Consider the following 21,670-nt stretch of genomic DNA (forward strand, 5'->3'; position numbering starts at 1 on the left):
GTTGACTCAAGCTGAATGGTTCGCATAGGGAGGAGACAGGCATTACGCATGCATGGTGAATGTGTGATTGCTTGATTAGCAGGTTTTCATAGACAAAGGGCCTTAAATGACAAGAATTTGGAAGGAAACTGGAGGAAATTGTTTGTTCATGAAGATTTTTTTGCATCTAAAATAATGCGCACGAAGTTCAATGTCTAATCTACAGCATTCTTTGAAAAACGTTTGTATACCTGACACTGGGATTCGCTCGTAGCCACACTAGCAGAACAAATTTCTCAGTAAATTGTAAAAAAACAATCTCGTGTAAACTATTGAACTGAATGCGACAATTAGCGATGCACGTTGAGTTTTTCGAATTTAAAAATCAACCTAAAAACAAACGTTTCAAAACAAATCATTGCCGTACAGTATTTGGTTTCACAGACCTGTCCTTAAACTATGCGGACAGTTAATTTTCTCACCCAGCAGTTGCACTCCTCTGGTCAGACCGTAGACATCTATGAGGGCCCACAGTGGCTCTGTGGTCCGAACGCCGCTGAAGAACAGCATGGGGCTGGAATCGTTGATGCGATAAAATACTCTCCCTTTCTTATCCACCCAGAAGGAAATGAGGTTTCCTTCGTTTGCGAACTCTTCTGGCAGGGCCTTGGCCCAGAAGCCGCTCTGGGATACCAGGTCAGGGCAGGCATATTTGGGTAGACTGTCGGGGTTGATTCGAGATGGGTCTTTAGAAGTGAAGCCCAGGCGGAGAGCGCCACTCCAGCAGCACTGCTTTTTAGTTATCTAAAGACAAGAAAAAAATGGATCTGTTATCATTACGACATAAGACGGTGTTCTTTGCGAGCCATTGCATAGCATAGAAATGTGCAAAGATTGAAAAAGTGCAGATTGTACCTTTAGGCAATAGGCATACAGCAGCTTGTCACTGGGCTAGTAACTTTAAAGGGGAATCTTTGTAACCTTATTTGCCCATAAAAGGTTCATAGCAGTACCTCAAGGGTACATAATACTAAACCAAGGTACGTAATATGCACCTAATTTGTGTAGATATTAAGATACAGAGTTGTCCTTTTAATTTTTGAAGCTACTTTTAAAAAGGACAGTGTGCCACTAGCAGCACCAAAATTAATTTAGTTTCCCAAACACAAAATTCTCAATTCACTCTCTATTTAATCTAATTTTTCTTTACATTTCTTTTTTTTCTGTTGGCTGAAAAGGTTCCAGTTATTTATTTTAAAACCTTTACATGTGATTATTTTCAATGTAATTCCATCAAAGTTTGCTCCAGTATTTCTTTTTGCAGCAGTGCTGAAGGCCAAACAGGGGGCATGCTTTGTGATGGTCATAAATGGTTGAGCGTAGCGGACAATTCAGGGGATGTATGAGGCAGTCATGTGGTGTGTTTAGACTAGAGACGCTCTGTTTTATTTGATTTACAGTAACTCCAGGAATGAGCCCTACAAACAATTCAAGAACACAATGACTTATGTCACAGCGGCCCTGAGTTACTGAGAATACCAGTATTGACAACTTGACTAATGAGTGAGTTTACACACAAAACCATCTGTGTATGTTGGTAGAAGAACTTGTTGGGCTAGATTGAGAGCCATAGTCTGGGATAGGAGTGTTTATCTTAGATTGTTAATGCGTTGACATAGAAAGAGGGAACTTGAGCAACTAGAGTGGTGCTTTTAAAGTACAGTAAAGATAGAAGGACAAACCAAGAAAGACCGAGAAAGAAAACGCTATTGCAGGCAAAACAAATTTCATGTGAAAGGTGAAGTGCATTTTTGCACCTCTAGTGGAAACAAACGGCATTGCACAAATGTTTTCAAACCACTGATCTATATAGAATGACTGGATAGCTCATGACGTCATAAACCGTGAAGCCACCACGCCGCCATATTGGGATTCCCTTGTGAGCTCAGGCGTTCTATTGAATCAATAGGATTTTTTATGATTATGACAGAGAAAACATTGCCTAACGAGACACCGTTTTTAAATCTAAAGTCTCCCTGTACATTCTTACAACGCAAACATCCCAAGCATTTAAATGGGTATTTGTTTATAGTCGGAAATTTTTCCTGCATATAAAAAAATGCTTTTAAAAGCTGGGTAGAGGAGCTTGGAGAGTGTCTGTCTAGGCTAACTGCAGGTGGCAGTAATGAAAGTGTTTTATTTTGTGATTTGCCGTTTGAAAGGAAAATAAGAAGCTTACCTCCTCGTTAAAATACACGTTTAAAATATAATATTTAATTTTTAAGTGTCCAGTGTTCGTAATTCACTTATGGGACTTCCGTGTAGCTTAAGATCAGTGGTATAGCCAGTTAAAACCCCAAAACGTTAACTAAAACGGCAATTTATTTGCAAAAGGAACAAATAAGTCGTCGTGACAACAAATTATTTAGATCAGTAACGTTAGACAGGGCGCATATGAACGAGCAGTCTTAAACACCATCTTAAAACAACACGAGCGCTGTATGCTCTCTCTCCCTCGCGCATATCAATATACGATAATAAAAGGTAATCGGCCGTCGGAGCCCTCTGCTGGTAGGGAATCGTAAGATGGCCGCTCGAACACTTCCGGTGGCTTCACTGCCACAGTTTAGAACGTCATGAGCTATCCAGTCATTATATAGATCAGTGTTTCAAACACATTTCCCTAAAGTATAGGCCTTCTTTGTTTTTTATCCAGCCCTGGAGGGCCACTGTCCTGCAGAGTGTATACCGGTACTCAAACCATGATCGAACTTGCCTACCTGCAATTTCCTAGTAACTCTGAAGACCAGCTTCAGGTGTGTTTGATTAGGGCTGGAACTAAATTCTGCGAGGCAGTGGGCGGCCCTCCAGGACTGGATTTGAGGGACCTTGCACTAGGGAGTGCATACTGTGCGTATTCAAATTTTGGCATCAGCATAATGCCAAACCATAATTGCTTTTATCGGCTGATAATCGGTATTATAATTATATCCACTATAAATCGGTGGATCTCTATTTACGAGTTATGGGTTACACATCAAAAAAGTATACCCTGCACCTTTAAAAACAAGACAGATGAGATGCTACAACGGCCTCTTTCCTGCAGCAGACACTTGGAAATGTTCACATACCCATTGTGTGTCTTCCACTTGTGTATTCCGGACCCACCATCCCCCCAGATTATTATCCCACAGTTCCCAAATATTCAACTTGCCCTATGCCTATCCGTGTTCTTACCTTTAAGCGGACCTGCTCATAAAGAGCAATGGGCCGGTTGCTGAACGTGATTGCGTTGCAGAAGCTGGCCTGGCGTTTGACGCTCCTCTGCGATAGATCCATGACTATCTGAGACCCTTTAGCGTTGGGGTGGAAGAGAAGGGGGCTCATGGGGACACCTCCGCACGGATGCAGGGGTAAACAGCGCTTCGGTTTGTGGTGGCATCGGTGAGCTGTTGAGGGGAACGGTCCACCTAGAGAGTCTAGAAGAGAGAAAGAAAGTCGATTTATAAACCATGCTCTGTCAATATGGTAAAATACTGCAAAATGATAAATATACATAATGGTGTGAAAATAAGTCTTCTCTCAGCCGTAATTATGTTTAGACCCCCAGCTCAATATGACTAAAGCCTGGCCTTTACTTTCAAATCAATGAACCGCATAAAATAGCATCAGCCCTGCATGGTGAGATTTGTCTGACCCCATTTATGTACAGCATTTTCATTGGACAAAGTGATTTTGAGTTTTGTAGATGAATCTGATTCATCTTTTCCCAACAGGCTGCACTGAACTGCACAATTTCACTACTGAAGCATAAAATGCTACAGCGTTTCCTACAGCATTTAATTATTGCAATTAGTTTACGAATTTAAAAGCATGTTGCACTGCAGATTTGTCTTTGCTTGTAGTCACGTAATGGAAAATTGAGTTGACTGATTATTGTCACTGTATTAATTCATAACAGCCAGTCTTTCTCTTGTGCAGTCTTTTTCTCACTTACAGTACAAGCTCACAACTCAAATGTGTGCGCTTGCATGCGAGTGTGAGTGTGTGTGTGTGTGTGTGTGTGTGTGTGTGTGTGTGTGTGTGTGTGTGTGTAAAGCTCCACTCCTGTGAAGACAGGTGCAGGAAAACAACATGAACAATGATGATCCATCCATCCATCCATCCATCCATCCATCTATCTATCTATCTATCTATCGTATAACCTTCAACACACTTCTTTCTTCTACAACTTTTTCTCACAAATGTTAATTGCATATATATATATATACATAATACATTTATGAAAAAATCGGTTTGAAATGATGAATTGACTCTCTCATAAAGACTTCACTGGACGAATCAGCGTTTTTTAACAAATCTCTTGAAATAACTATTCAATGACTAGTACATTTTTTAACAGTCACTTGTCGCCACCTACTGGTGTAAAGATGTAATTAAGACCATCTTTATTTAAGTTATATTCAACAGTTATATAGACATCAGTGTTTATATCTGAACTATAAACTTCACCCCAGTACTTCTGTGATCATTTTAATTATTGTAACAGAAATAATGATACTATGTGGTTGAAAAGACAGTTTGTAAAGCGGTTTCATACATTGGGTCAGCAGCAGCGCCAACGCAGATTTGAATGTTCGCTGTGATCTTACTTGTCAAATTGTTGTCATTTAGGAATAAGATCGTGTGGGTATTTTAATCGGTTAACCGTGCAGCTCTAGTTATATTGTGTGTGTGTGTGTGTGTGTGTGTTTTACTACCCAAGTCCAAATTATAACATTATTAGTACTTTTAGACTAGATGCAGACTAGGCCTAAATAATGTCTAAAGTGATGAATTTGAATGTTTTGATCTACAGAAGTTGAATATCTATTTTAGCGGAGGCACAGTGATGTTCTGCAATGCGTACAGTTGGCACAATGTCACATTTAGAGACATCCACGAGAGGTTCCAGCTTTATGGCTTTCCTATCTACATTCATTCATGTCCAACATTCACCGAGTTGGCAAAGGGGTTCCTTTAACAAGATAACACACCCTCACAGGTCCGTAATGGCACGGTTGGAGGAGCGTCCAGTGATGACACCAGTCCTCTCAGCTATTGTGGCTCCCATGTAGAAACTGATAGTGGGCAATGACATGTTTCCTGAGCAATGCAGATAAGGCTACACTGGTCACCAGAGAGGAGAATATAGACTAGACATGTTTGTCTATATCTGGCTATGTAAATAGTGAAACCATCATATGAGAAAACATTATATTATAAATGCGGTTATTTGCTTTTCAGACTTTGTACGCTGCATGTCTGTAGTGTGTGTGTGTGCGTGTATGTGTGTATGTGTGTGTGTGTGTGGGCAGGTCTGTTTGCGGACGGACACTGTGTAGAACACTCATAGTCTGAGCACACTGAAATGAATACATTAGCAAACACAAGAGCTGCAGCTGTCAGACAGAAAATGGAGGTTAAGTAGCAGCTCATGTTCCTTAGCAACGCTGCCATGGCGAGAGTTTCCGTTTTCTGCTGAGCTGAGTTCAGTGTGTGTGTGCTTTCGCTTAATCTACATGGACAGGGGAAGTTGGTCCCAGATCAGTGTAAAATCTCTTTTAATCTGCAAAAAAAGTCCCCACTTTGGGACTAGGTGGAAGACACGTTGCAGAACTAGTAAAGGTACGGCGGTAAATGTTCAGTCAACAACTGAGATCAATTATTCCAAATAATTAAATTCAAATTGAATTTAAATGAACATGAAATCAAAATTGGCCCTATTGTCGTTCTTAATGATGTTCCTGGTCTTATTATGAATTATTCATTTCTGCACATTATTCCAAAGGAAAAGTTATAGGTATTGATTTAGCAAACTTATATTAAGTCAGGCTGCATTCTATAATATAACACTGACTTTTTATGATTAAAATTAAATCCCAACCCAATTTTCACTGTTAAAAATGTGTTGTGAACAGCAATTCACATAGCTTTTAATACATTTCTGTTCTCATCCTAAATTGTATTACATAAGACGCACTTAAGTCATAAAAAGTAACAGCACCGGACATGCAGAAACACAAACACTCTTTGTATAAGTAATAGAAGCCAGTGACATAGCCAACACACAAGAAGCAGATTCCACCCTGGGCTACCGAACACATCATAATGCTGCTATTTCTATGGTAACCACATTCTTTTTTAAGGTAACCAACGGACAGAAGATGTTTCTTACATAAGTTTATTCCATAAAGAACAGCTTGGAGGGCCTGAATCAACACACTTGAGCATTTGAGTAATCTAGGGCTTTGTAAAAAACTTATGTTATTTTCTGTTTAATGCATTGCAAATATATAACGCAACTGACCCTTCGCAGGGAGTTTGATTGACAGGCGATCTGACCAATCATAATCCGCCATTCGCCGAATCCACAATTTTTGTCCGACAAAGCAGTCGGGAGAGTTAGTAGATTAACATGGGAGGATTTGAACTTGAAAAACTGTGTACTGACGTCTGTCCACGGTTAAAACAACAGTCCTTCTTATGTTCATTCATGTTTATTTGATGCTATAAATTAACTAGAAGATCGGTTCACGAGCAGCTTTAACTGAGGCTCTACAGCGATCTGTCGGACACATTAAAGAGCCACAAAATGGTATTTATTGTTTGGGGGGGAACATTGTGATGTCTGTCAGCGATGGACGATGGCATTGTCTATCGGCCCAACCCTAATAGCTGCATATTTCACATATACTGCATTTTTTGATCAAAGCCTTGTTGCGTAATGTTTCCTTCAAAAACATTAAAAAAAAAATCTGAATTATTCCAAACTTTTGAGCAATAGTGTATATATTCATGCTGCAATATTTTATGTGGAACCAGTCAACGGATGGATCTTTAAAAGGTTTTTAGACCATTTCCAAATTGAGAAAGAGGTTTAGTAAAGCACACTTGTGTAAATAGAAAATAATTTTTGTATTCTTTTTTTTTTTTTTACTTGCATTAAAGAGGATCTCCAAGTGCTAAGGTCAGGTTTAAATTCGCTGTGTAAGGTTGTCAGGTAGCTGCTATCTTTATCCACATTACATGCTCATTACCATGCAGACGTGCTCAGGGCAGGTTCAGATGTCCGACTGTAGGTAAGAGAATGTCATGTTATGCCTAACACCTCACATCACAGACACTCTCATACACTCAATGTTGAAATAAAACTGCTTGGAATGCAGCACTCAAAAGGCCGTTTTCACAACTGAACATCCCGAGGCTCACATTTCACAGTTTCGTTTGCTGAATATACAGAAAGTTTGCTCCAAAGTGACTTGCAAAGGAGAGAAAGTATTTTATTATATGCACCACGAGGCGACAAAGACTCCAGCCAAATATACTCGGCAAACAATATCTGTTCTGTTTCATCTGTGCAACAGCTATGAACGACAGTAGGTGCGTCCCAATTTGTGTGCTTGTGCACTATTCTATGACGTTTTGTAGTATAAATAGTGCGATTAGTGTGTTTACACTGAACATTCCAAATAGAAAAAGTGCGCTTTAAATACCCGGATGATGCACTTAATTAACCCAAAAAACAAAGTGTGGAATGTTGGACACTTCATGCGCTCAACTGTCGCAGATTTAAATACAAAGGGGGAAGGTCTATCAGACTTCCATGTTAAATGTTAATATAACCTTATAAAATGCATGGTTGAATACATAGTGCATACGTAGGCTATATAGTGCATCATTTGGGACACAACTAGTAAAGTGATTTTAGATGTGCCTTGATGTGCAAGCTTTTTCAATGTTTTTCTTGTCCTAGCGTAATATGCATTTGTAGTGTGTTTGGTCTTGGAAAGCTGCGGGCTCAACAAGTCACGTCAGTTCATTGAGGATGGAAATAATGATATTGATCGCATAAGTGAATATATTTTTAGTGGTGTAAAAGAAGTTCACAACATGGAAACAGCAGGTTGTAATATAGTTTTGTATTTTGTTTGATTATGTCACGCATTGTCCTCGTTTCTGAGCCTTATTCTCTAGGAATTAGCTTTTAATTTGCTCTGTCTGTAATCACATTAACTGCGCTACTGTAAGTACGTGTGTTCGGATACTCAATCTAACTTCATTATTAAAGCGTTTTTTAGGTATCAGACACCAGAAAGTAAATAATCTACTTGAGAATCTGTTTTTCCTGAATCATTAAACAGTTAAATTTCACTAACTCGCGTAAAAGATTATCTGAAAAACATGGCTGTATGGCAAATAGGCTACTGTAAAAATAAAATAAAAATTAGCTTACATGTTTAAATAAAAGTATACAAGTATATAAACCAGCAGCATGAGTGTGAGATCAGCTGAAATTGGCATCTTAAGAAGAGATGTACTTGGCAACTACAGTGCTAATCCATCTGAAGTGAGAGGCACGTCATGTGACCACAACACATCAGTCACCATGGCTGCAGGCTTGGCTAAAGATTCATATGCTAATAGTTATTCTGGTCCAAAAAAAAAAACCCTGAATAACAGGGAGTTTCACCTGGCTGAGCACACACCCTCTGGCCTCTGGTTTACACAAAGCCCTCGCTCAAGTGTCGTCACACACATCAATCAGAACACACACGCTGTCACTTAGTATCAAGCATCAACACTAGAAGAATGCATCACTGTCTGTTTGTTTATTTCACATTCAAACAACAGCTCAGAACATTACCAAAAATGTTTTAGCCTAACATCGAACAAGTAGAGAGAACGTTTTGTTCGCTGTACTTGTTCAGTTTATATACTGAACAATATATACAGTGTGTGTGTGTCTGTATATATAAAAAATATACTCTTTGCTATGCTATGATGTTTTATATTTGTATTTTTCTGACTGTATAGTCCTGTGTGTGTGTGTGTGTGTGTGTGTGTGGGGGGGGGGGTCTTGAGTTAATACAAATGTCTAGTCAAAATTTCATGTGAATTGCTACATTGAAAGTGTGTTTAATAAAAGCAAAATTTTGAGGTGTTGAATACTTATTTCCCCCACTGTTATAGAGCCATTTCACAGTAGTCCAAATATATAGTATGGGATTAGGATTAGGGATTTTTTTTTTAAAGGATGCAACAATATTCTAGCTGGTACCGATAACCGATAAATGACCGATATTATAATTCTATAATATTTTGTTTAAATAAATTCAAAATAAAACACTAAAATAAAAGTGTTTGAAGTGAATCACACCATTTTAAACAATTATGTATAGTATGAAAAATGGTTATTAATTTTGTGATATTCTAAATTTGGCATTGTTATTGAATTGTAAATATTCTTTACATGTATAGTCTTTACATGTCCTTACTGTCTGTAAATATTAAAATGAAATGAGTGTTCGATGGCAATCTAGAAGTGAATGGAAATTAAGAAGTGAATCTAAATGTAAAAATAGAAAAAATTAACATGCAAAAAAAAGTTGACAATGTATACACAGTATTTCATTTATTTATTTATTTATAATAAAAGTAATAATATAATTTTTGCATTTTTTTAGTGACAATATTTAGCACAATTATTGACAGTTTTGGTTACATAAGTGTCCTTTATTTTATTTTTTGTTCCTGGGGTGTGTGTGTCCGTGTTTGTAATTGTGTCCTGAAGCCACAGCTAGCAACTATCTTGCCCTGTAATAAAGTAAAGTATCATGAATGAGTGAACATATTAAGCGCAGGCCGGCTGGCTCTTAGGTGATCTGATCCGTATACACAAACACCAGTGTGTGGTGGTGTCATTTAATTTCTGCGGTGAGAGCGAGGATTAAGTGACTCATCAAGGATGTGGTGCAGCAGACGGTTACTTAGCAGCATCAGCACCTGACCTGCAAACATATGTTTCTGACACAACACACTGACTGAGCCACGGAACCACAGCAGGGGTTGAGATAAGAGCACTTCCTCTGTTTGCCTTACAATGATCTGTCGCTACAGCGCATTGACTCCTTGTCTGCATGTCAACCAATCACTGATAATCAATCCCAACATGCCCCATTAAAAATCCCAGTCCAAACAAACTCCAATGCTAACGCTTTCCTCGTGTTATTTGTGTGCATGGCTGTCTTACTGTGGATTCAAAAAATAACACCGAGGTAATTGATTCAGTAATTACAATACTTTCCGCGCTGTTATAAACAAATTAGCAGCGAATAACTGATTCAGGGATGATGAGTAAGAATTGGGGATGTACCATACTGGGGTGGGTTTCCCAAAATCAATAGGGTTCAATGGAACTTGCGTTGCGACCGTTGGCTAACGATGCTTTTGGGAAATACACCCAAATGGTCTATTTTTTATTTGTGCCACCATCTGATTTGCATAAGTTTACATAATTATGGTTTTCTGATATTGGCTTGTTGGATGTTTAAATGGTCCATGCTCATTTCTCCTCTCTTTTTACATTTAGATTACCTTTGCCATCATCCAATGCTCACTAAAGTGAATCTTTACAGACACTACAAATTTAGTAACAAAGTAAAAAATTTGTTTAGAAAATCTCAAAATGAAAAGGCCAATCGATTTTTCATATTGTACATTATAATGACACAATGCCTAAATTCACTTTAAACACTTTTGTTATTCAAAATAGTACCGCATTCTTAATATGGGTATTATGTATTTTAATATTATTAATATAAAGGAATTTATCAGTACCACACTGTAAAACATGATTTATCAAAACTGTTTTTTCTTTTGTCAAATCAACTAATGTGGTTCAGATAATATAATATTTTGAGTTTCTGTTGATTAAACCAATCTCCTTCATTGTTTCAATGAACTTAAAATTTTAAGTCAGCCAGTTTACTTTTTTTTAAGTTAAACCAACAATATATTTGTTTGCAGTTTTATATTGTTGCATCCTTACTAAGAATGAATTGCACAATTGCCATTTATTGCACGAAATGGAATTATGTGACCATATGCAAATCAAGTAATGGTACAAAAAAGAATAGACCAGAGAATTTGTATATGCAAAACACACATGCAAGTAGCTACACCGACAATTTGCATTTAACTTTCCATATTTGTAACGGTTTAAGGTGGAGTAGGAAATAACGGGAACAACTGTCATAATGTTCCATTTTTAACAGCCTTTATTTAAAAAAAAACAACGAATTATTCATATCTTTCCTGCCTCAGAGGCCAGGATGTGTTCCAGAGTTTCATGAGAAACACCCACCAGTCACACACACAAACATACAGTACATTAAGTGTCTCTATCCAGCTAAAACACTACAAAGAAGACAATCTTGTTCTCAGTTCTGGATGGTTTCTGGTTTCATAAGATCAGATAAAGTGCTGTTACTATATCTGAGGTGAAAGATGCGAGCGTGCCCGGATAAGCAATTGAATTTATATCCACTGTCAGCCTGCTACAAGAAATGAAAAACAAGCCCTGACTCAGAAAAGGGAACTGGGAAGAGAAACCAGAAAGTTATGACCAAACAATTTTTTTTTTTAGAGATAAACTAAAAACATTGTGGAAGCAAAAGCCGCAGACTAGTCAAAGACATTAGAAATACAAAAAGCCAGTCTTATTACTATGAATGGGAGAGAAAGTGCAATATGACGGAATAAGTCGCACCTTCTAAATAAAACAATAGCCAATTGGTGAAGTCATTGTGAGAGATACGTGTGCTTATGGCTTTAGAAGAGCATTGGCTGGTCCAGTCTGAAAAATTCAAGTTTTTTGTCATGATTTGAGTGGTTAGAAACTAAATTTATAAATTTAAACTTCATTGGTGATTTCAAATAGGGAATTTAATGGTAAGCTTGGTCAACAGCTTTGGAGAATTGGATGTTTCTCCATTCAAAGCGATGTTGTTTCAAAGATGGCCGCCGAGTGAAATGACTAGCATAAAGGGACTTGTGTGCTTGTGCTGTAATACGTTAAGCAAAAATGATGCTCAAATCTGGTTTGCGTCATTTCCCAATCCTGTTTCCACCTATTCCCATCATTTCCTTTTGTCTTCTTAATACTCTCCAAAAATAAAATCCAAGTTCAAGTTCAAGGCATCTATCAAGCAAATGACTATGCTTTTTTAAAAATGGTTTTTAAATACTTTATGCTTCTAATCAAATGTAATGTTTTCATTTCAGAGCTGACTGTTTGTTATGTACGCCATTGCACTCATATTACTCATGGTTTTGCGATGTTATTTATTTAATTATTTATTTCTTTAAATTCATACATTTCCTCAGGGGTTTACTCAGTAGGCTACATTTCGAACAAGTGCACTAACACCAGGTGCTACTGCTACACAAACTGGACTGTCATATCTCTAGTCCCCGATTACCTAATTGGATGTGAAATAGTGCTTTAATTAGAATTAATGATCAAGTGAGTCTGATCCAGCAAGGGTTCAGATTAACTCATCCAGGCCAGTAAGATTTGCATAAACCAACTGCTCACGTCTGTTTCAGTTACAGCCACACATCCAACAAGGAAGATTATTCTCACATTCACCCTGCAGGCCAACAGAAATCATCCTGTACCAGATCTATCTATCTATCTATCTATCTATCTATCTATCTATCTATCTATCTATCTATCTATCTATCTATCTATCGATCTATCTATCTATCTATCTATCTATCTATCTATCTATCTATCTATCTATCTATCTATCTATCTATCTATGTCAGTCAGGCTGTCTGTCGATAAAGCAATGACATAAAAAACAGAGACGAGTTGGAAATTGCAAAGCAAGAAATACATGTTAGAAGGGCTTTCCAAAACATATAGGCTACTCTAGCAGCACAACAGCCTGAACATGAATTTCAGGGAATATCAAGGCAATTTCTACTCAAAGTAACCGACAACCGTGCATTTTTATGTAAAACCAATCAATTCATTTATTGATTTATTTGATTCTTTTTTGAGCCAGCTGCTTCACGGGCATGTAAATCACCTAGTAAAATGAAACGTTGTGGGAAAACCCGCAGTAAATCCTTCGTATTCCCAACAACAGAGGGAATCCCCACAAAATCCCTTCCCTTTCTCACGCTTTCAAACTGCTGTGGGGGAAACACGTCTGATGTCGAAAGCGCGTCCACTGACACGAGCGCAAAATCTCCAGAAACCTAAATACACTCTACATTAAGTCTGTGACTTGTGCTCGAATGTGTTTTATTCTATTCCTTGCAAGTATTCTAATATGTAGGCTATGTAATATTTAAAGGCAGACGTTTTCCTTCAAAATTCTCTTGAATTAACCTATCATGTACAATACAGCTGAAGCAGAGCGTACAAACAGAAGGAACATCATTCAGCGGTTGCATGTAGATCCTTAACGCAGTTCCTCACCGTACAATGCGTTTCGGGTTATCTGGCCTCCCATGACTCAACGCCGGCGGGTCACTGTTTTTTTTTTTTTTTGCGCTGGCCCCGTTTATTTCTCAAAGGTGGAGAGTGCGATAATTCCACACCGACATCATGCTGGAGGAAAATATCTCTCGGCCCCGGCCCCCCGAAACGAGATGTAAACAGTCGGACACTCCTCCAGTCTCGGTGCTCATTGACTGAGCGCGCGGACACCACCGCCACACTGACTCATTTACATAGAAGGCGGAGTCTAGAAGCGCTTCACCGGGTGTCACTCCCCTCCACTACAGACCCACGCAGACATATCAAATACTCAAGAAACACACTATATAAAAATGTACATACCATAACACCCATTCTATAACATCATATTTTCTTAAAAACACATGCAATTTATGTATAGCCTGCACATTTTTCTAACAATTATTTAAAATTGCTAGACACCCATTAAGGCTACATTATACAATTGACAGTGTTGTATGTAATGCATTACTAAATAATTAATTAGCCTACTGTAATTTAATAGATTTTTCCCTTGAGAAGGTAAAGTAAGGGATTACTCTCAATTTTCTGTAATTTACTTCTTATGTAATTGCATTAAAAACTATTGAACAATTCTATATTAAACAATAGATTTAACATCACAATTTAACGTCTAATGTTAAAATGTATTTTTAATGTAACCTTCTCCCTTCTAAATACTTCGGTCAGTTCAAGAATAATTTATGCACTTTTATATTATTTGTTTGAAATAATTAAAAGAACAGTTTAATTATATCCTTGTATTGTTCAACTGGTCGAGACTGAAATGGGATTTAGAAAGTGTAATAAGTAATGCATTACTTTTAGAGAGAGTAATTAATACAGTTATATAATTACACTGTTGAATATTAATAACTTTGTTTGTGTTGCTTACCCAACGCTGTTCATTTATAGGCCTATATTATATTGCATATATCCATGTATACATTTCGGTATTAGAATTAAAAAATGTATTTTGATTCAGGGACAAGATTATTTTTATGTCATATTTTAATTCCCAAGTTAAAAGGGAGTCAAATGTTGCAATGTGAACGTTATTAATCTACCTTTACAGTTTCACTCACCGGGCGTTGTTTAATATTTGTTTGCAAGAAAAAAGTCCTTTTTATTTAACTAAAATATTTGTCCACTATTGTAAACAAAAATGCACTGTTGTACTATGCACACTTCTCTAATGTGGTTGACCTAAAACAATATCTCAAGAGGAAGTACAGCTTTCAATTTGAAGTAAAGAGGAAGTGACAAAAGAGGCATGGTTTTTAGCAAACAGCCCCAAAATAATGTCAAACGAAATAAGCTAATGGAAAAATTATGTTTACAATCCCTTTTTTGTCATGTCTTTGACATACAGTATGACGCCAAACAAAGTCCATATGGCCAATCCTCTCTACATCTCAGCAGAATGACTGAATTATAAAAAACAGAACTTCCTTTCCTCCCTGGCTTTCTGGGAATGTTGTCCTCTCTTCTTCTGTGACCCTTAAGAATTATGCCCTGATAATGTCATCTCGGGTCAATCTACTTACTGTCACTCCACTGATCTCGGAACAGGTTGTCCTAACCCAGATTTGAACCTCATCCACTTTAAGAAAGGTTTCTTCCGCCAGTATTATGTCTGATACAGTTCAGAGGACGGTTAATTCATAACACTTTAGAAATGACACGGCAGAAATTTTCATTTGGTTATATAAATCAGTTAATAAACAAATAGCCTGAGAGTTTCACTGTTTCAAGTTAATAAATAAATGTGACCAACAAAGGGCCGGGAGGGTATAAACTCAATTAAACTCATTCTCACTATTGCCTCTCTGATTACGTGGAAAACATTATCCACTAAAATCACGTTAGCAATAATATTTACTTTTTTTTTTGCCGTCCCCCCTTTTTAACAATTGGAATTTTGAAGGGAACCATAACAAACCACAGGCCTTCGCTCCAGAACACTACCACTTTGATCAAAATGAAATCATCGCTTACTCCGCAACGATGGGCTGATTGGTGCACTCTCGCTCACACATGGTGCACACATTTTTTGGAGCTCATGCCCGAAACGCACAAGCGCTTGTGCTACTTTTGTGTTCAGGAATAGGGGATTGTCATACGGCTTTCATTAGCACCGCATGAATGATGAATCGATATTCTCTGCAAAACATGACACACATAAATTAATGGCGCCCTTACGAAAACCTCCTTCTGAGAATTATGACAGTGCATGTTTGCCATTTAGTTGTTTTTGGGTTGCGGTAACTGTTGGAGTAATTTCATGTTCTGCAGGCAAGACACACTATATTCAGAGTTCAGTCGTGAAACTCTTCCGAGCAGCTGATATTGTCTCTTAAAGTTGACTGCTTTGGCCATTTGATCTGTGGTGTGTTTCCCGTACAACGACACAACTCGCTGCTTAACTACAATACGAAGCATCGTTGAAGAAATCAACTAGCTAGTCATGACTGTTTCCCAGAAACATATTGTCGCAAAATTGTCGTTCAACCACGTTGGTTAATGATGTCATGAACTTCGTGGAGTGATAACTTATTTTAATGAATCTGTTTGAGATCGAATTAATGCTAGATGTTTTGCTATAAATGACAGACATGGCATCTGAGGACTTTTCTAATTTTTCTTAGTTATTTTGCTTAATTTACGGATTCAATCATAGGCTCGTTCTTGCGTACTAGAGCGCGTACGCATTTAAAAAAAAAAAGGTGCTTTAAATCTCTTGACAAACTAAAAGATGTAAATTACATTACATATTCTAAATAAAAGATACAGATTGTACTGAATGTCATCTTGCTTATTTTGTTCAAGATAAGGATTTATTGAGCCCACATGTCATGTAAACAAGGAACTATGCATCTAACCACAGCCCGAGAGCTGTCGTTCCGACCACACAACTTTGAGATGCTGCTTGCGAATGTTTGTTGGAACTATAGTTTCGGGAAACACAGACTCGTTTATCTATGCTGATAACGACGGAACTTGCGACCATAGTTGCAAAATCTATGTATTTTTGTCCTGAAACGGCTCATGTCAGTAGCCTGGTTCTACCAGACTCTTGTACATTTAATTTGTACAGAGAGTCTGGCCACTCTCCATTGACAAACGTTAACTTCCTTGAAGGCGGCTCCTCTGTTGAAGTTTAAAACTATTGGATCTGCCCAGAGCCACTCTGGATCTGCCTTAACCAATCGCTAACGTTTGGTCGTGACGTATGACGACTCAAACTAGCGCACAACCTCAACGTGATCGTTCTCAGCCACTCCTTCTGTTCGCTGATTGGACCGGTAAAAAATTGACTGGAGAAAACCCAAGAATATATCACAATCCCAGACCTAGTACTGAAGGAAAATGAAAATTGAACGGAAGTACGTAGGAGGGCGGAGTCAGGCTATCATGTGAGTGCAGCGGTCCATGTGAATTTTCACAGCTCCCCTACTTCCCCAGCACCACCTGTCTAGATCTGCAAAGGGGGTTCTCCCCACTTTCCTTGCAGCAGCTCATTTGCTATTTACTGTATTTATATGCATGTTTCGGCAATAGATTTTAGGTGTAAGGTGTGTGTGTGTGTGTGTGTGTGTGTGTGTGTGTAGTGTACAAAGCAAAAAGCAAATGGCTTTCGACCATTCTCTCTACATACTCTGGGTAAACACATTTATGGTAAGTGCTTTATAAAAATGGCTAAACTCTGAAACCTGAAATGATTGGAAGCACATTGCAATTGGAGATTGGCTGAACAAGGTGTCCATGAAATACTATCCTCATTAGAACCAAGAGACAGCCGATGCTGGAGCAGCACTTATGGATGACTTGACAGGCACTGCGGCTGAACCCCAGCCTGCATTTGAGAGCCGAGGCCAATTATGCTGACCTTTAGGATTCAGATCCCAAAGTGGGAATGTTCCTTTGCGGATACAACATCAATCCTGCAGTCACAGGGGAGTTTGCTGAGGCTGTGTATCTGTGTGTATTGTGTTTGTGCATGCGGCATTAGGTTCTCACGAGGTTGCCCCCTCTCTCCTTTAATTCTAAACACACATTCCCTTACATAACACACTCAGATAGATAACATGCTTTGGAGAGGCTCTGCTAATAGAGCAATCCATTCTATTTCTCACCATATGTCAAAATACTTCAATTTACATTTTATAATTAGACCTCGTAATTTCATTAATCCTGCACACAGTCTCAACCTTGAATAATGTCACAAGTTGTATTATGCATTGGCAGTCAGTGAATGAATTGTTAAACTTAAGAGAAATGACACAACAAAAACCTATATTCACCAGGCTTATTGGTGAGTTTTATCCTGAGTTTTTTTGTTTGTTTGAAAACCCTGCTCTGAAATACTTGATTCTGGTAATTTTTTTTGTATAATGACCACTAAAAAGAACCCTTAAAGAAGCCGTTAAGGGTGATACAACCTTTCAGCTTGCAATAGCTGCCTACATTATACATTACGTATTTTACCTCAATGCTTAAGATTTTATTACGCACTGTACATCACATGGTTAGCATGGTTACTTACAAACTCTATATGACTTATGTATAGGCCTATGTGTCTCATTGGAACTCAGCCATGGATACAATTTTATCTCCCTCATGCCATATTTCTTCATAATAGATCTGATTACATAAGCCCAATCGTTTCCCTATATTCACTGTTGGAACTTCATTTAGCATCTGTCAGCAACTGCTGGCGTTTACGTTGACCATACGGAGGACTTTTCCTGACATATGGATAAACACTACTCAATCTCACTGTTGCTTGGCAGAGTCTGACACCGAGTGTTCTTTTAGTTGCTGATGTTTAATAAAATAAATTTCCAGTTTGGGTGATGTGCTGGACTTTGAAACTGCATCCATTATGTGGATTCAAAATGCTTATTTTGATATTGTATAAAGTCGAGTGAATCATACACTCTTGAATGATACTTGTAGTCACATCGAGTCCAGCGGAGTATCTCCTTGTTGTTTGGTGGTGGATGTGAAAACTGCAGGCCAGAGCCAAATTTAGCTTGTAATTATTGATCAAGGACAGACATTGCTGCTAGTGTCATGGTGCCGTGTAAACTGGTGTGTATCCAGTAAACACTCCCTGTCCCCCAGAGGTGTGTGTCTCCGTGTGTAATGTCGGTATGAGATAATCTATGAGTGTGTGTGTGTGTGAACGCTCTTGTTTTTACTGCCATCATCTGCTGTTCTACAGCAGCTGCAGAGCAGTGGAGGTTTCCACGACAACAAGAGATTATGGTTTCACAGGGTTCAAATCACACGTGTCTGTGATAAAGAAATAATGTAAGCGTACACCTTTTTTAGCTACATAAAATGTGAACGTCTGTATTATGTATGCAATTACATGCATTTTGATGCATGCATGCTGAAAATGTATAATTGATGTTAATCGATTTTAGCCATTATGATGGCAGTCTCCGGAAAAAGACTTGTTAAGTTGATTCAGCAAGTGACTAGTAGACTAGAAAAATAATATTACAGACTAAGATGATTTGCTGGTCTTAGCTGGTCTCCCAAATTTAGAGGGCACTTGATAGCTGGCTAGAGAGATGAAATACAACCTGACCATATCAGCTCCACCATCAAACCAGTTAATGGATCTGATAAACTCACGGCAAAGTTCTTTTTCGTTGTTCGCTAAGCGGTAAAATGAATTTAGAACCCCCTTTCCAGCGGGATACTGTTATTGAACATCCCAATGCTTCCCTGCTGAGGGCGCCGTTTAGATAAATATGCTAAACATGTGCTGCGTGCTTTCCTCTCAATAACAAAATCAAATCAACATAAAACAAAAATATAAGCGGCGAGAAAACAGCCGTTAAGAAAGCATCTGATCACAGCGATGTGGATATATTTGTGCCAGCTCTCCAATTCGGCACTCCAGTCAGTTAACGTCACGACAAATACAATATATTATAAAACAATCAGTATTATACATGAAAAAACAGTGTCAGCATTGCGTTCAATTCGAATTTTAACTTCAATTTCTACTATAAAGCAGCTCTCAAGTGTGTTTGTCTGACTTCAACGAAATGAACAAAACAAATGAACCAGAGAAGATTTTGTTGTCAAAGGAGGCGGAGCCTAAGAGCCACACCCACTTATTACATAATTGCTATGGACCAATGGTAGTTCGAAGGGGTTTACCAACCACAGAAAGCTGTTTCAAACTCCCAAAACAAACTCCAAACAAACCTTAATTTGGCCTGATTTTGTTTGAAATGACACCACAACAGTTTGTTTCGACTTCACTTCAAGTAAATCTGTGTGTGCAAACTGTTTGTTTGCTTGCATGTTTTCAGTAGGGTAGCCATCATGGTAAAACTGCTCCGCAGCAGTAACAAGCTCGCTTGTGGCAGTAACCAGCAAGGCCCATCTATAACCAGTTAAAGCCAACTTGGATTTAACACTGTTGTCATCTTATATGCATATTGTCAGTATATCAAAGAATACCTTGGTATTACCATCATGGTGTTGCAATGGTACCTAAAAAAGTCATTGTACAGTGTACAAAAACCATAATAATTGGTTTAAGTGAAGTACATCCAATATGGCAAGAGTAGCAAAGACGATTCTCTCTTTTCTACTGAGTCACTGCAGTAACTAAATATGGAGGCAGCTGCAGAGAGAGTCGACACACACACACACACACACACACACACACACACACACACACACACAGTCTCTAAACAAAAAGACCATTCAAATACAGATCTCTTGTACGACAGCATACCATGTGCAAAATATTACAAAGGAACATTAGATGCTCTCATTATTACAGACATGTGCAGGGAGAGAGAGAAGTAAACAGCTCAATATTGGTGCTATTGGAGCCTGTTGCAAAAATGACTGTGGTGAACCATGGTATTTAATGGCAATACAAATATGAATGATTACAGCGTTAATATATTATGTTTTTTACATGCCATGGAGGTAGTACCATGATATGTAGGCCTACATGTCAACAATCATGATGTATCTGCAAATGAAAGACAATTAAATATTTAATTGCTGATTTAATTTAGCATTTTTAGCTTAAAGCAAATATATATCTTTTCTTAAATAAAAATTCTAACTTGTTCTATTCTAACCCCTTTTGAATACCCCTGCTTTAAACTCTCTTTAGTTTGTTCATTAATTTCATACATAACATCATCTTATATCAGAGTACATCCTGGGTGGAGGGGTGGGCTCATTGTATTTTCCATTGAAAGTCAAGTGGTAAAAGGATCTGTCATTGAGGTTTAATAATAACGCATGCACACACACACGCGCACAGAGAGAGAGAGAGAGAGAGAGAGAGAGAGAGAGAGAGAGAGAGAGAGAGAGAGAGAGAGAGAGAGAGAGAGAGAGAGAGAGAGAGAGAGAGAGAGAGAGAGAGAGAGAGAGAGAGAGAGAGAGAGAGAGAGAGAGAGAGAGAGAGAGAGAGAGAGAGAGAGAGAGAGAGAGAGAGATTATATCTAAAAAAGAGCCTTATAGTTTGACTAAAAAGTAAGATATGAGAAGGAGGATTCAATATTATTAAATGTGAAGCATAGATCATAATAAATACTTGCTGGAATGATGGATGGATGGATGGATATTTTTTTTGGTCTAGTAGCCATTATCTCAGGCCCTACATCCTGTGGTCCATATGGTATTACTCGAAGATGTCATGTGTATCGTCAAAATGACTGATCTGATCATTACAAGCTGTTTATTATTCATTATATTAGTGTTAACCCACTCCAGCTGTTCCATATTTTCATACATTGTGTTGAGTTAAATTTGATTCTTGATCAGTCATGGGCCGTGTTGATAATTGCGGTTTTTGAAATCATCTGCCAGAACTGGACAAGATAACCAAAATGATCATGTTCAGATTTTGGTTTCTATGTAGAAGTCTTGTGATTTTAGCACCATTTGTGATTGTTTTCTCGATTCGTGCGGTTAGCATTATAGTGCAACACAAAGTCATAAAAAAAGTGTTTACTTTTGAATTGTACTGTTATAGTGGCCTTATCTCACCTATCCACACGGATGTTGTATCAGTTTACAGTGTTGCACGTTTCAGATGTTTAGTTTATGGTTTTTGGCTTTGCAGTGCTCAGGTCCATCCTGAGATCAGTAGTGATATAGCTCTTTAAAGGAACACTCCACTTTTTTTGGAAATAGGCTCATTTTCCAACTCCCCTAGAGTTAAACAGTTGAGCTTTACTGGTTTCGGATCCATTCAGCCGATCTCCGGGTCTGGCAGTAGCACTTTTAGCATAGCTTAGCATAGATCATTGGAATCTGTTTAGACCGTTAGCATGTCTCTCAAAAAAT

At 38.1% G+C, this 21,670-nt stretch overlaps 1 protein-coding gene across 2 annotated transcripts in view; it reads right to left on the reverse strand.

Annotated features, from left to right (window-relative positions):
* neurl1aa (neuralized E3 ubiquitin protein ligase 1Aa) overlaps nt 1–21,670 on the reverse strand; it is a 49,239-nt gene that overhangs the window by 23,857 nt on the left and 3,712 nt on the right. The window contains exons 1-3 of one of the 2 annotated variants that reach the window (XM_079615911.1): nt 13,292–13,539; nt 3,217–3,458; nt 462–783 (exon numbers count right to left, since the gene is read on the reverse strand). In XM_079615911.1, the coding sequence (XP_079472037.1) occupies nt 462–783; nt 3,217–3,458; nt 13,292–13,325 (598 nt within the window). In that variant the 5' untranslated portion in view covers nt 13,326–13,539. Of the gene's footprint in view, nt 1–461; nt 784–3,216; nt 3,459–13,291; nt 13,540–21,670 lie in introns of those variants that run through there. The other variant, XM_079615912.1, reaches the window with a different exon arrangement.

The sequence above is a fragment of the Phoxinus phoxinus genome (genome assembly GCF_949152265.1).
Source record: "Phoxinus phoxinus genome assembly, chromosome: 6".
Lineage (NCBI taxonomy): Eukaryota > Metazoa > Chordata > Actinopteri > Cypriniformes > Leuciscidae > Phoxinus > Phoxinus phoxinus.